The 16,599-nt window shown below is 42.4% G+C and overlaps 1 protein-coding gene across 1 annotated transcript; it reads right to left on the reverse strand.

The window, feature by feature from the left end:
- Window positions 1–6,937: 6,937 nt before the first annotated feature.
- yipf4 (Yip1 domain family, member 4) lies at window positions 6,938–15,413 on the reverse strand. The gene is made up of 6 exons (XM_079568015.1): window positions 15,177–15,413; window positions 14,364–14,517; window positions 10,064–10,235; window positions 9,910–9,987; window positions 8,263–8,376; window positions 6,938–7,124 (listed from the first exon to the last, which is right to left on the reverse strand). Exons 1-6 carry the CDS (start codon window positions 15,232–15,234, stop codon window positions 6,987–6,989), a joined length of 714 nt encoding a protein of 237 aa, XP_079424141.1. The 5' UTR covers window positions 15,235–15,413; the 3' UTR covers window positions 6,938–6,986.
- Window positions 15,414–16,599: the final 1,186 nt, after the last annotated feature.

Genomic DNA, 16,599 nt, shown 5'->3' on the forward strand with positions numbered 1-16,599 from the left:
TCCCTTTGAGACACGGCCCCTCCCTTTGAGACACGGCCCCTCCCTTTGAGACACGGCCCCTCCCTTTGAGACATGGCCCCTCCCTTTGAGACACGGCCCCTCCCTTTGAGACACGGCCCCTCCCTTTGAAACGCGGCCCCTCCCTTTGAGACACGGCCCCTCCCTTTGAGACACGGCCCCTCCCTTTGAGACACGGCCCCTCCCTTTGAAGCACGGCCCCTCCCTTTGAAACACGGCCCCTCCCTTTGAGACACGGCCCCTCCCTTTGAAGCACGGCCCCTCCCTTTGAGACACGGCCCCTCCCTTTGAGACACGGCCCCTCCCTTTGAGACACGGCCCCTCCCTTTGAGACAAGGCCCCTCCCTTTGAGACACGGCCCCTCCCTTTGAGACACGGCCCCTCCCTTTGAAGCGTTCCAGGTGAGGACGATGTTTCCGCCTCTGGACCAGGAGCAGAATCATGATACAGTTTCTTTCTCTCACACAAAATGAGAAGGAAAAACATTTGCACTCAGGTGGTTGGTCAGATGCCATCCCATAAGCCACTTTTGTTTGCCTGCAGTCTGCCAATAACCTTAAAGAGGGAGTATCATGCTGTTTTTCAGCCCCATAGCACCAGTCTATATCACACTACAATGATGACAAACCTTCTGTTGGTCTGTAAATGCAGTAAATTAGAATAACTGCCTTGTATAAAACGTCTCTCTCAAAATGGCTGTAGTGAATGTCTTGAAATAGGCCTCTGTCTCTTTAAGAACCTCTGAGCCTTTAGACACGCCCCCTCCACACGCTGTCTGTGGCATCAGTGGGGAGGGGGTTCTGCTGAGGAGCAGTGGTTGGTTACTCGGCTGGTGACGAAAGCTCGGAGGCGTCTCCAGGAGGTGGGGGCGTTCCTAGGAGGACTCAGGCAAACCTATCCCTAAAATGGCCGCCATCAGCCAAAAATTCAACAAAAATATGACAAAAATTCAAACAAAAAGTAACAAAAATTCAAACAAAAAGTGACAAAAAATTCAACCAAAAAGTGACAAAAAATTCAACAAAAAAGTGACAAAAATTCAACAAAAAAGTGACAAAAATTAAACAAAAAAGTGACAAAAATTAAACAAAAAAATGACAAAAATTCAACAAAAAATGACTAAAATTCTACAAAAAATGACAAAAATTCAACAAAAATGTGACAAAAATTTTACAAACATGTGACAATAACCTATCCCTAAAATGGCCGCCATCAGAGTTTTTACAGATTACTCAGAAATACATGAATGTGCCAAGGCAACACTTCAGCCATGTTTTTAATGAGGGAGTGACAGAATAACATGATGGAAAGCTTGAAAAAGTCCATTTTGCATAACACCCCCCCTTTAAAGCAGAAGAACAGCAGCTGTTGGTGACGTCACTTCCCCTTCCCCTGGGTAAGGACGGTCGAATTAGGCAAATGCTGTTGAAGCAAAAGTTTACTAACTGCATAGAGATCGAACAGTTGACCCCATGAAAGGTTAAAGGGGCTAGATGCAACTTGGCCACTGTACACTCATTACTGCCACCTCAGTTCATACGTGTAACTGCAGCTTCTATATTAAGCTCGTGCATGACGGCACTTCAGACCCGAAGTGACACCTTTTTAACCTCTTACCACCCGCCTTAACCAAATGCATTCTGTCCTCTTTTGGCTATTATATAGGTCTGTGTAACACCTCATTTGAAAGCTAAGACCCACAAAACTGACCTTTTTCCTCGCGTTGTTGCTGTGTTGTGTCACCTTTTGTATGTTTTTTTTTTTCTTTTTGTGACATTTTTTGTAATTTTTTTGTTGAGTTTTTGTTGCATTAAAAAAAAAAAAAATTGTCACATTTTTGTTTAATTTTTGTCACATTTTTTTTGAATTTTTGTCACATTTTTGTTGCATTTTTGTTGCATTTTTGTCACATCTTTGGTTGAGTTTTTGTCACATTTTTGTCGCATCTTTGGTTGAATTTTTGTCACATTTTTGGTGCTTTTTCCCCCAAGACGCTTTTTGATTAGGGTAAAGCCAAACTGGAGAAAATGGGATCCGTTCAGGTGGGAGTTAAGAGGTTATGTGACAGTGCAGGATTTCAGAGGCAGTTGTGGTGAACAGGCCTGATCTCATTCTACACATTAGGACACGGAGGAACATGTAGGGCAGGGGTGGGCAACGTCAGGCCCGGGGGCCAAATCCGGCCCTCCAGCACGGAACCTCTGGCCCCCAATATGCTCTAAAAATGTGAGAAATAGTGTCTTCTTATAGTGTATTTTTTAAATGTCTTTGCAGAACATCCCACCTGGTCATATATAATGTAAAACAGTGATTCTCAACTGGTGGGTATTTTCCATCTGAAACTACACGGAAACACACTGGAGTCTGTTAGAATTCATATTATTGGGTTTTGATCATAATTTCAGTCTTAACCCCTAAACTCCCGCCTGAACCGAGCACATTTTCTCCAGTTTGGCTTTACCCCAATGCAAAAGCTTCTGGAAAAAAGCTGTGAAAATAGAAACAAAACTGAGACGAAAACAATGATGGAAATGTGAGAAAAAAGTGAGAAAAGTTTGACAAAAAAGTGACGAAAAATTTATGAAAAAGTGGCAAAAAAAATGACAAAAAAATGACAAAAATTTTACCAAAAAATTAGACCAAAAAATGACAAAAAATGTGATTAAAAATTGACGAAAAATGAGACAAAACATGACAAAAAAGTTAAAAAAAATGAGTTGAATACCCAACAAAAAAATGATGGCAAAAAATCTGATTACGTGAGGAAAAAGATCCTCTCGGTTCAGGCGGGAGTTAAGAGGTTAAAAGCAAATCTACGGCTTGTTCATTAAAAACATGAGTGGAAAATACAATATTTTATACGATATATGACAAATTACAGTTTTATTTGGGTCGCAGCTTGTCATTAAGGTAATGGCGGGTCTCGGAGCTGGACCACTTTAGAACCACTGATGCAAAACATCGGCATTTGCAGAAAATGGTTCTGAACCTGAAGCTACAATAGTGAGGTTTGGCCCTCGGTGTTTTGGCAATGATGAAAATCGGCCTCCGTGACACAAACTGACCCTTGCTGTAGGGGGAGGAAAATACATAATTTTAACATTTTTAAACTCCGTATAGTCCCTTCTAGGGTCAGGACTGGAGCGAGTGATGATTGGATTATTGTTATCATGTGTCAGAGTGACCATGAAAACAGAATCATCTTAAAATACGCAGATGACTCGGTTATTGTAAGTCGACTTCACAAAAATGAAAGTCAGCGTGGCCCAGTTGTTGAGGATTTTGTCAAATGGTGCGATGAGTCTTATCTGCTCTTAACCTCTTAACTCCCACCTGAACGGATCCCATTTTCCCCTGTTTGGCTTTACCCTAATCAAAAAGGTTCTTGGGGAAAAAGCAACAAAACAGCCACAAAAAATGAGAAGAAAACAAGGATGTAAACACAACAAAAAATGATAAAAATTCAACAAAAATGTGACAAAAATTCAACAAAAATGTGACAAAAATTCAACAAAAAAATAATAAAAATTCAACAAAAAAGACAGAAATTCAACAAAAAATGACAAAAATTCAACAAAAAATGACAAAAAATCTAAACAATTTTACAAAAATTCAACAATTTTTTTACAAAAATTCAACAATTTTTTTTACAAAAATTCAACAAAAAAATGACAAAAATTCAACAAAAATGTGACAAAAATTCAACAAAAAAATGACAAAAATTCTACAAAAAAATGACAAAAATTCTACAAAAAAATGACAAAAATTCAACAAAAATGTGACAAAACAAAACAAAACATAAAGTCAATTTATTCGCATATTTTTTTGAATTTTTGTCCATTTTTAAATTTATTTTTTGTCACTTTTTCGTAAATTTTTTCTCACTTTTTTCACATTTTCATCCTTGTTTTCGTCTCAGTTTTGTCGCTATTTTCACACCTTTTCTTGAATTGGGGTAAAGCTGGAGAAAATGTGCTCGGTTCAGGTGGGAGTTAAGAGGTTAAACTTCAGTTGTATCTATACCTATACCTGTTAGTATCTGGAGCACTTACAAGCTTTATATTTAAATATGCGTGATGCAGCGACTCTACTCTGAGCTCCTCCCCCCGAGAAGGAAACTCCGCCTCCTGTATCTGAGATCTCTTTATAAAGACCATCCCCTTTAGGCCACCTGAGCAAAACCAAACCCACAAAACAAACCCTCAGAGCCTCGTCCAGGTCTTTATTAACGCGTTAAATAAATCAGTAACAGACTCGGATCATGATTCGTTCGGTAGAAATGAATCGTCAGAAAAGTGAAGTTATTGCACAAACAAAAGCTCCGACGCTTTTTTTTAATTCTTTTTGACACGACGGACGAACTGTATTTACATTTATATATCCGCTCTTTCCCACGTCCCCAAGGGTTTAGCTCCGTATAAAAGGAAATATCTTTAAAAAAAAGGAGAGTCCAGGTCCAGGCCGAGCCCAGAGCGGTTTCATCAGGTCCTTCAGTCCGGGTTCAGTCGGGGTTCAGTCCGGGTTCAGTCCGGGTTCAGTCCGGGTTTAGACTCGGTTTAAGGCGAGACGCTGCAGGTCGACGGGATTCACACACTTTCCTTTAATTCAGGAACCGAGAGCGAAAAACTGAATCTGGTTGAGGGAGAGTCGGGGGAAGATGAGCCACTTTCTGCTTTGGTGTAAAAACAGAACAATAAAGAGACAAAATGTTGCTATTTACACACATTTTGGGATGTTTTCTATGTGTTTGCATCTTCAAAAATCATCTGGAATATGTTCTTTTTTACATTTGAATATTTCTCTTTAGCAACATTCAGCCAAACAAAATGAGCTGAGCATAAACATGTCTTTTTTCATATGTAATTCTGTCTCTAAAACAAATAATTTAATGATATATTTCATCTAAATTTGCTCGTACAAACAGTAAAAGCTATAATGCATATGTTGTGTTCATGTTCCAGAATTCTGTTTCAGTCAGAGCCAGGGCTGACACGACTATATTCGACTTTTCTTTTTTGTTTTTAAGTAAAAGTCCAAATGTTTCCCTGATTCTCAAACCTGTCACGTTCTTCTTCTTCTGACCGACATCATGTTTCTGAACATCGTCTCCTCTTTCGGACGCCGTTACGAGGGAATAATCAGACCTGAGTTCATATGAGCTGAAGAGACGACTCTGAACTTTGGGACAGTTTTTGTTTCATGTGAATCCACAAACAAACTAAGACTAAGGCTGTGTCTGAATGTCCACACTGGTCCCTAATCCCTCATTCACTACACAGGCCGCACTATATAGTCACTGATTCTGTTGGCGATTCGGACACAAGACACGACTTTTACAGGCGTTACTATCATCACAAAAAAAGAAAAAAAAAGTCACTCCAGCGTGAGCTCAAAGAAGTGCCGGAGCCCGGTGTCCGAACACCAGCAGATTGAGTCACTACATCTGCTAAAAGTTCAATAAACTCCAGACCGAACTCAGAGACAGTGGAATATTTATGGATTAATACGAGTCAGATACTTTATATTTCACATGGATTTTACATGAATGGCTTGGATTATTCGAGAGGAAGCTGTCGGTCATTTAACAGCTCCAGCTAAAGGTTAGCAGCTAACGTTAGCATCTTTTCACTGTAACCGTTTATATTGAAGTCGTTTATTCCTGAGAAACACAAACACACGACCAGGGGCGGACTGGGACTGAAAAACAGCCCTGGACTCCGGCCTCTCTTGTTTTTCGCCTTTTTTTCATGTTGTTGTTTTTTCATTGTTTTTTCATTGCTTTTTCCTCACATTTTGTTGTGTTTTTGTCACTTTTTTGTTGCTTTTCCAGCACATTTTTGTTTTTCGATGCTTTTCTTTTAAGCTTTTAGATTTGGGTAAAGCTCGGTCAAGCCCGGGGGTAAGGGTAAGGTAAAGGCCAGACTGGTGGCCCTGGAGCCAGTGGCCCTTCTGTGCTCTTCCAGAATACAGGACATATGGCCAGTCCGCCCCTGCTCACGACTGAAACAGCTGATTTACTTCAGGCGTGTGGTTTAGTTCAAAGACCTGTCGCTGTCAGGCTCTTCTCCCACTCTCCCAGTGCATTATGGTCTATATTATATATGCAATTTCTCCATCTGTGAGATCAATAAAGTATTATCTTATCTTATCTTATTGACCCGTTTAGTGACCATCGATGCTCACGACTTTTCCAAATGCATTGTGGGAAATTTCGAGTGGACAACTTTTTTCTCTCTGGACATTCGGACACCCCTACAAAATGGCCACTATAGAGTCACTATATAGGGGATATTGTGGACATTCTGACACAGCCTAAACCTGCACAGAGACAGTTACCACGGTTACGCCTCAGGTCTAAACCGTGGGCTCTTCAGAAGGCGGTGACGTCACATGAACACGACACATGAAAAGCGTCTGTAGTTGAGCAGATTCAGATTCTTTTAGGGACTTTAAAGCTTTAAAACTGGGGATTCAACAGAAGGTTTGATGACTGCGCCTCGTCTCAAATAAACTCAATAAATAAGAAGAAAAGGGTCGGGAAAAGTGTGGGATAAACCGATAAACGCGTTTCCTGCAGCGTCTCGACTCCAGCTCCTGGTTTCGTCTTCGCTCGCGCTGCCTTCACGCGCTCTCCAAACGATGGGAAACTGTAGTAGAAAATTGCACATTGAAGAATCAGCTTTGGCCTCACAACACGATGAACAGCAGCGACAAGAGCTTTTTTTAAACCCTGATTATTCATTATTTAGATTCTGAGTGGGGGTTTTTAGGAGCTGTGTGTTTTTGAAGGTTTCCCGCAGCACATGAAGGCAGCACGAGGGGGTTCAGTGAAGTCCCAGGCCCCGGTTTGGTCCCGGTTTGGCCCCGGTTTGGCCCCGGCGTGCCGTACATTCCCCGCCCTGGCTCTGGCGGAGTCCGTCTGGTCCCGCGCTCCCGTTTGGTCCGGACTCCGGGCGGCTCGCGGCTCGTCAGACCCCGGTGTACAGCGACAGGAAGTAGATGTAGAGCAGGAAGATGGGGTAGATGAGGAGCGGCTTCTTGGTCTTGAACTCGTCGCCCACGAGGAGCGAGGCGGCGCTGTAGGCGGCCCAGAACACGCCGAAGAGCTGCGGCGGCAACGATTCGGTTAGAGACGCGGAGACAACAGGGATTTACACATCTCTCCCTCCTGTAGATGAACTCTCCCCCTCCTGTTGATCAACTCTCTCCCTCCTGTAGATGAACTCTCTCCCTCCTGTAGATGAACTCTCTCCCTCCTATAGCTCAGGGGTTCTCAACCTGGGGGTCGGGACCCACTAGGGTGTCGCCAGAGCATATAGATAAAATATATATTTTAATATTATTATTATGGTGTGGTAGCATACATGCTATTTTGCGGCACGGTGGCGCAGCGGTTAGCGCTCTCGCTAAGGTTTCCTCCGGGTACTCCGGTTTCCCCTACTACTAAAAACATGCACAATAGGCCAGGATGAATGATGTGTGAGTGAATGTATGGTGGTGTCAGAGGGTCCGTTGGCGCAGACGTGTGTAGTCGCGAAAGCGCTTCTGTCAGTCTCCCCCAGGGGAAACTGAAGCTACAAACGTAGCTTTCCACCACCGAGTGTGGAGTGAATGTACAATTGTCTCATGTAAAGCGCTTTGTGACTATATGTCTGTGAAAGGCGCTGTATAAATAAAGATCTTCTTCTTCTTCTATTTTACCAGGGTGCCATTATTTGTTCTAAATTTAATTCATTTTTTCGTCTCTTAACTCCCGCCTGAACCGAGAGGATCTTTTTTCCTCATGTCATCAGATTTTTTTCCATCATTTTTTTGTTGGGTATTTAACTCATTTTTGTCACATTTTTTGTCATTTTTTCGTCAATTTTTTGTCAATTTCCTGTGACATTTTTGCCACTTTTTCATCAATTTTTCGTCACTTTTTTGTCACATTTCCATCATTGTTTTGGAGCTTTTGGATTGGGGTAAAGCCAAACTGGAGAAAATGTGCTCGGTTCAGGCGGGAGTTAAGGGGTTAAAGTCCCTGTTTTTCCCATGGTCTGACCCGGGTGGGGGTCACAACTCTAAAAGGTTGAGAACCACTGCTGTAGATGAACTCTCTCCCTCCTGTAGATGAACTCTCTCCCTCCTGTAGATGAACTCTCTCCCTCCTGTAGATGAACTCTCTCCCTCCTGTAGATGAACTCTCTCCCTCCTGTAGATGAACTCTCTCCCTCCTCTGTGCGTAGTTGAATAGAGACTCACTTTAATGATGACCGAGAGCAGCTCGAATCCCCCGATGAAGAGCAGCAGTGGAGCGATGGCGATGAGCGGCAGCAGCGAGTACCCGATCACCCCGAGCACCTGCCCGTAAGAAACCTGCACACACACGTCAGAGTAAAGACCAAACCCCCCCGTAAAGACCAAACCCCCCCAGTAAGGACTAGGGCTGGGTACTAGGGCTGAAACAACTAATCGATTAATCGACACCTAATCGATTACTAAAATAGTTGTCAACTATTTTAGTAATCGATTAATCGTTTTCTAGTAAACACAGACTAAAATAGAGCAAAAAAGACATAACAATTATGTATTTTGGATGAAAACCTACTTTGTTTTTAAAGTGAGGGTCTGCAGTGTTTTGTACATTGTAAATTTCATAAATATCTGTCTTTGTCTCGTCCAATCAGAAAGCAGAATTAGCACAAAGAGCCTCCTACAAACGTTTACTTTAAGTTTACTCCATCCACGTGTCCTCAAGCGGCGCCACTTTAGCTTTATGTGATAAAAAAAAAATGAAGAAATACAATTTCCATGCACCTTTCACAGCCAAGCGATTAATCGATTAATCGTAAAAATAATCGGTCGATTAATCGATTACCAAAATAATCGTTAGTTGCAGCCCTACTGGGTACCGTTAGTTTTTTTTCGATACCACTACTTTAACGATACGAGAGAAAAGAGAGTTGGGACATTATTCCCTCCTGAGCTGCAGGAACAGACCAGATCCACATCAGGACCGTTTACTGAAGATAAACTTTTGTAAACTCACTGAGCTGTTGGACAGTGAAAGCTCCTCACACGTCACAGATCTGTTACATAGTGAGAGCGCTCACTCTGTCACTGACAATGCACCAGAACTGTTCCAAACATGGCTAATGCAGAGTGAGCCTCACCTTTTCCAGAAACAATCTTTGATCCCAAACGCTCCGGTGCAGCTGGAGTTTAAACAACAGCAGTAACTTCAGGCTCTGCGGCTAAAGCTAAAGCTAAAGCTAAAGGTAAAGCTAAAGGTAAAGCTAAAGGTAAAGCTAAAGGTAAAGCTAAAGGTAAAGCTAAAGCTAAAGCTAAAGCTAAAGGTAAAGCTAAAGGTAAAGCTAAAGGTAAAAGTAAAGGTAAAAGTAAAGGTAAAGCTAAAGGTAAAAGTAAAGGTAAAGCTAAAGGTAAAGCTAAAGGTAAAAGTAAAGGTAAAGCTAAAGGTAAAAGTAAAGGTAAAGCTAAAGGTAAAGCTAAAGCTAAAGGTAAAGGTAAAGCTAAAGGTAAAGCTAAAGGTAAAGCTAAAGGTAAAGCTAAAGCTAAAGCTAAAGCTAAAGGTAAAGCTAAAGCTATAGCTAAAGCTAAAGGTAAAGCTAAAGGTAAAGCTAAACCTAAAGGTAAAGCTAAAGCTAAAGCTAAAGCTAAAGCTAAAGCTAAAGCTAAAGGTAAAGGTAAAGGTAAATGTAAAGGTAAAGCTAAAGCTAAAGCTAAAGCTGCTCATGAGTTCAGGCTTTTTTAGACTCACTGAGGATCATTTATTGACGTTTGGAGAGAAAAAGCAGCCCCCCTACCGGAGCTTTTCGGTCGGTACCCAGCCCTAGTAATGACCAAACCCCCCCAGTAATGACCCCCCAGTAGAGCGGATACGAGACTCACCTCTCCTCCAAGAACCCGCGCCAGGAGGAAGATAATTAAGGATCCAAAAATCCAGATGGTGATGATCCAGGACACCACCTGAACCGGGACAGGGGGGGTGAGTACAGTACAGGTGGGGGCACTGACAGGTTCAGAGTTAGAGAGAGTGACTGACCCGGAACTGTCCGTAGATGGAGATCATGGAGAAGAGCAGCACCACGGCCAGAGGACCCCAGAAGTCGGGGTTGTCCCGGACGACCTGCCGGTTATACCCGAGCGACGGCATCGGCATCAGGACGCACCGCAGCTTATAGTAGATGTCCTTCAGGTCGATGTCCAGCTCCTCCCTGAGGAAGCACAGGGTCACCACGGGTTAGGACAAACAACAGGACAAACAACGGGACAAACAACGGGACAAACAACGGGACAAACAGGACAAACAACAGGACAAACAACAGGACAAACAACAGGACAAACAACAGGACAAACAACGGGACAAACAACAACAACGGGACAAACAACGGGACAAACACCAGGACAAACAACAGGACAAACAACAACAACGGGACAAACAACGGGACAAACAACAACAACAGGACAAACAACAGGACAAACAACAGGACAAACAACAGGACAAACAACGGGACAAACAACGGGACAAACAACAGGACAAACAACAGGACAAACAACAGGACAAACAACAGGACAAACAACAGGACAAACAACGGGACAAACAACGGGACAAACAACAGGACAAACAACAGGACAAACAACAACAACAGGACAAACAACAGGACAAACAACCGGACAAACAACAGGACAAACAACAGGACAAACAACAGGACAAACAACGGGACAAACAACAGGACAAACAACGGGACAAACAACAGGACAAACAACGGGACAAACAACGGGACAAACAACGGGACAAACAGGACAAACAACAGGACAAACAACAGGACAAACAACAGGACAAACAACAGGACAAACAACAGGACAAACAACGGGACAAACAACGGGACAAACAACGGGACAAACAACAGGACAAACAACAGGACAAACAACAGGACAAACAACAGGACAAACAACAGGACAAACAACGGGACAAACAACGGGACAAACAACAGGACAAACAACAGGACAAACAACAGGACAAACAACAGGACAAACAACAGGACAAACAACGGGACAAACAACGGGACAAACAACAGGACAAACAACAGGACAAACAACAGGACAAACAACAGGACAAACAACAGGACAAACAACGGGACAAACAACGGGACAAACAACGGGACAAACAACAGGACAAACAACAGGACAAACAACAGAACAACAGGACAAACAACAGGACAAACAACAGGACAAACAACAGGACAAACAACAGGACAAACAACGGGACAAACAACAGGACAAACAACAGGACAAACAACGGGACAAACAACAGGACAAACAACAGGACAAACAACAGAACAACAGGACAAACAACAGGACAAACAAGGGGACAAACAACGGGACAAACAACAGGACAAACAACAGGACAAACAACAGGACAAACAACAGGACAAACAACAGGACAAACAACAGGACAAACAACAACAACAGGACAAACAACAGGACAAACAACAGGACAAACAACAGGACAAACAACGGGACAAACACGGGACAAACAACGGGACAAACAACAACAACAGGACAAACAACAGGACAAACAACGGGACAAACAACAGGACAAACAACAGGACAAACAACAGGACAAACAACAGGACAAACACGGGACAAACAACAGGACAAACAACAGGACAAACAACAGGACAAACAACAGGACAAACAACGGGACAAACAACAGGACAAACAACGGGACAAACAACAGGACAAACAACAGGACAAAAAACAGGACAAACAACAGGACAAACAACGGGACAAACAACGGGACAAACAACGGGACAAACAACAGGACAAACAACAGGACAAACAACGGGACAAACAACAGGACAAACAACAACAACGGGACAAACAACAGGACAAACAACAGGACAAACGACGGGACAAACAACAGGACAAAAAACAGGACAAACAACAGGACAAACAACGGGACAGACAACAGGACAAACAACAGGACAAACACGGGACAAACAACAGGACAAACAACAGGACAAACGACGGGACAAACAACAGGACAAAAAACAGGACAAACAACAGGACAAACAACAGGACAAACAACAGGACAAACAACAGGACAAACACGGGACAAACAACAGGACAAACAACGGGACAAACAACAGGACAAACAACAGGACAAACAACAGGACAAACAACAGGACAAACAACAGGACAAACAACGGGACAAACAACGGGACAAACAACAGGACAAACAACAGGACAAACACGGGACAAACAACGGGACAAACAACAGGACAAACAACGGGACAAACAACAGGACAAACAACAGGACAAACAACGGGACAAACAACAGGACAAACACGGGACAAACAACGGGACAAACAACAGGACAAACAACGGGACAAACAACGGGACAAACAACAGGACAAACACGGGACAAACAACGGGACAAACAACAGGACAAACAACAGGACAAACAACAGGACAAACACGGGACAAACAACAGGACAAACAACAGGACAAACGACGGGACAAACAACAGGACAAAAAACAGGACAAACAACAGGACAAACAACGGGACAAACAACGGGACAAACAACAGGACAAACAACAGGACAAACAACAGGACAAACACGGGACAAACAACAGGACAAACAACAGGACAAACAACAGGACAAACACGGGACAAACAACAGGACAAACAACGGGACAAACAACGGGACAAACAACGGGACAAACAACGGGACAAACAACGGGACAAACAACAGGACAAACAACAGGACAAACAACAGGACAAACAACGGGACAAACAACGGGACAAACAATGGGACAAACAACAGGACAAACAACAGGACAAACAACAGGACAAACAACGGGACAAACAACGGGACAAACACCGGGACAAACAACGGGACAAACAACGGGACAAACAACAGGACAAACAACAGGACAAACAACAGGACAAACAACAGGACAAACAACAGGACAAACAACAGGACAAACAACAGGACAAACAACAGGACAAACAACAGGACAAACAACAGGACAAACAACAGGACAAACAACAGGACAAACAACGGGACAAACAACGGGACAAACAACAGGACAAACAACGGGACAAACAACAGGACAAACAACAGGACAAACAACAGGACAAACAACAGGACAAACAACAGGACAAACAACAGGACAAACAACGGGACAAACAACAGGACAAACACCGGGACAAACAACGGGACAAACAATGGGACAAACAACAGGACAAACAACAGGACAAACAACAGGACAAACAACAGGACAAACACCGGGACAAACAACGGGACAAACAACAGGACAAACACGGGAAACACATCTTATTATGTAGGGATAATGTATAGAACGCTGGTCATTATCAGGGAAAATAAGCACAGACAGGGTGAACCGGACCCCGACGTGAAGTGGACGGGTCTTGTTTCGCCCTGAAGGTGCTTATTTTCCCGATAATGACCAGCGTTCTATACAGCGTTCTATACATTATCCCGCTTATTATTCGGCCATTTGCCAACTGAACACACACAACATAAACTTCGTACGCTTTTATGAAGGTCGAAAGGTTTATTTAATGACTTCCGCGACAAATAGTTCCCAAAAGTTGGCTAGGCTAGAAGCAGCAAGGCTAGCAGCTAGCCTAGCTACTTAGCTGAAGGCGCAGTTGGAGGAATGGTGGTGAATCTCTGGGTAAGTTGAAAGTCAGACTCACACTAACTTCACGAGCGATTCCCCGACTTCTCTCTCAGTGACGGGACAGATAGTGTCGCTGCTACGTACGTGCGGAGTGATATGAAAGCACCAACTCCGGTGCCATTGGCAGCGTCATTATTTTTCTCAGAGGTCCTTTATCAGAAAATAATGACCGGGAGAACGTTGGGAAATCCCATTCAAATCAACGGAGCTTCTACTTACGTTGTGAAGAGCCGTATAATAACAAGATTTAGTTTTAGTTTTAGTCGACAAGAACTCATTAGGTTTTATTATTTTATTTAAATTTTATTAACAAACAAATATTTCATGAGGATTTCAGCTGCATCATCAGGGAGGAGGGGGGTGGGGGCAGGTGGGGGTGAGGTGAGGGAGGTGCGGAGCTCGTCTGCTTTAGAAGTGTCCAATTGCTGTTAGATCTCTGTTTTGAAGGTGGAGCATCTCGCAATGCAATGAGCGAATGCAACACTTGGGGGCCGACAAATGGAATATCTGAGGGCGGCTTAAAAAAAAACAAAAACAAACAAAAAAACACAGAATGATGTGACACAAACGTTCCGCTCCTGACCCTGTCGTTTGGAGTGAACAGCCGACATAGTTCAGTGTAAACTCACAGCAGAGGCTTGACTTCGTCGCCCTGGTCCTCCTCCACCTCCAGGAGCCAGCCGTAGCCCCTCTGTCGGAGGAAGGCCGAGGCGTACGGGTCCTTCCCCGAATCAGGGCCCAGGTTCAGCTTCACGTCCGGGGCGCTGATGGTCCCGCTGAGCTCTGACGGGACACAAACACATACGTAAGCTTTCCCACCTACATTACGAACCAGTCACCCATTCACTCTCATTCATACACCAACGTACGCAGCCAGGGGTGAAGTGTCTTGCCCAAGGACACGACGACAGTTTGCCTCTGATCTGGGACCGTCTGATCACGAGGCAACACTGTTCAACTTCATTAACTTCATAAATTCAATAATAATACAAAATATATTCATAAAAATGTTTTCAGCTGTAGGTTTTCATGATTTTCTTAGTGAATTTCCAAAATCTTCTCCTATTTTTGTCCAATTTACTTTTATTTATCCAAATGTTCACAATTATATTCATGTCCTAGTTTTTTACGAATCTTAAGGGTGATTTTTTAAAGTTTTTGCAACTGTGACAGTGAAAATATTGCCTCTATTGGGCTTTAACAAACATTTATGACGTGACTTGCTGCCACCTGTACAGTAGTAGCTGATGTAAATTATGAAAACTACGTCCCATTTTCAATAAACCTGTGCAGAAATTAAACTACAACGGAATAAAAGACGTCACGGAAGATTATTTATGTATTTAGGACAGTGTAAGTGGTCTGGAAAGTGAAATAATGCGCGTCTTGTGTGAAAACGTCAGTTAGCTTTAGCATTAGCTTTAGCTTTAGCGTTAGCTCACCCTCAGCCTCCGCCGAAGACACGAAGGTAAAGTCTCCATTATTGGGAGAAAACTGCATCGTCACGCCGCTTTTCCACACACTTGGGTCCCGCCGAAACTGCAGTGAACACGGGCAGGGCGTTAGGAGAGTCCCGGTGGCGGTGTCATAGGGGAATTTGGCGTTTTTTGGCCACTAGCGCATATTGTTTTGGCTCCGCTGCTGCGCTGTCGAAACCAGACACGTCTCCTGCATCCGGGGTGCCAGATCAGGAGAGGCGAACAAGCGCGAGGGGCGTGGAGAGAAAGACCAAAACAACAAGTCACTTTAACCTCTTAACTCCCACCTGAACATGTTTTCTCCAAATCTAAAAGCTTCTTCAAAACAGCGATAAAAAGAAAAAAAGAAAATGAGGATGTAAACACAACAAAAAAGCGCTAAATATGACAAAAACTCAACAAAAAGGTGACAGAAGAGCAGCAAAAAAATGACAAAAATCTAGCAAAAAATTACAAAAATCCAGCAAAAAAGTGACAATAATCCAGCAAAAAAATAACAAAAATCCAGCAAAAAAATGACAAAAATCCAGCAAAAAAATGACAAAAATCCAGCAAAAAAGTGACAATAATCCATAAGAAAAATGACAAAAATCTAGCAAAAAATGACAAAAATCCAGCAAAAAAATATGACAAAAATCCAGCAAAAAAAATTACAAAAATCCAGCAAAAACAAAATGACAAAAGTCCAGTTAAAGGTGACAATAATCCATCAGAAAAATTACAAATATCTAGCAAAAAAATGACAAAAATCCAGCAAAAAAACAAAACAAAAATCCAGCAGAAAATGACAAAAATCTAGCAAAAAAATGACAATAATCCATCAGAAAAATGACAAAAATCCATCAGAAAAATGACAAAAATACAGCAAAAAATGATAAAAATCCAGCAAAAAAATGTCAAAAAATCTAACAAAAAATGACAAAAATCCAGCAAAAAAATGGCAAAAATCCATCAGAAAAATGACAAAAATCTAGCAAAAAATGACAGAAGAGCAGCAAAAAAGTAATAAAAAAGTGACAAAAACACATAAGGGAAATAAAAAGTGACGACAATGGCAAAGAGGTGAGAATGCATTAGGTTTTGGCGGGTGGTAAGAGGTTAAACCCCCGCCTTAACCGATCGCGTTTTCTCCAGTTTGGCTTTACCCAAATCTAAAAGCGTCTTGAAAAAAAACGACAAAACGAGACGAAAAGGAGGATGAAAAGGCAACAAAAAAGTGACAAAGTAACAACAAAAAAGCAGCAAAAACATGATAAAAAAAGCGATGAAAAAGTGACAAAAACATGACAAAAAGTGACCCAAAAAATGGACAAAATGGTGTCAAAAAACAACAGCAAAAAGTGTCAAAAATGTGACAAAAATGTGACAAAAATATGACAAAAAAATT

The sequence above is a fragment of the Gobius niger genome, assembly GCF_951799975.1.
Source record: "Gobius niger genome assembly, chromosome: 12".
In the NCBI taxonomy this organism is placed as follows: Eukaryota; Metazoa; Chordata; class Actinopteri; order Gobiiformes; family Gobiidae; genus Gobius; species Gobius niger.

Bases quoted from the DNA above. Each gene is read 5' to 3' on its own strand.
- yipf4 (XM_079568015.1), bottom strand. From the start codon at position 15,234: ATGCAGTTTTCTCCCAATAATGGAGACTTTACCTTCGTGTCTTCGGCG. The intron at 10,236-14,363 runs GTGAGTTTACAC...GTGCTTCCTCAG, and splicing joins GACGAAGTCAAGCCTCTGCT to GGAGGAGCTGGACATCGACC. The intron at 7,125-8,262 runs GTGAGTCTCTAT...TTGCCGCCGCAG, and splicing joins TGCTCTCGGTCATCATTAAA to CTCTTCGGCGTGTTCTGGGC.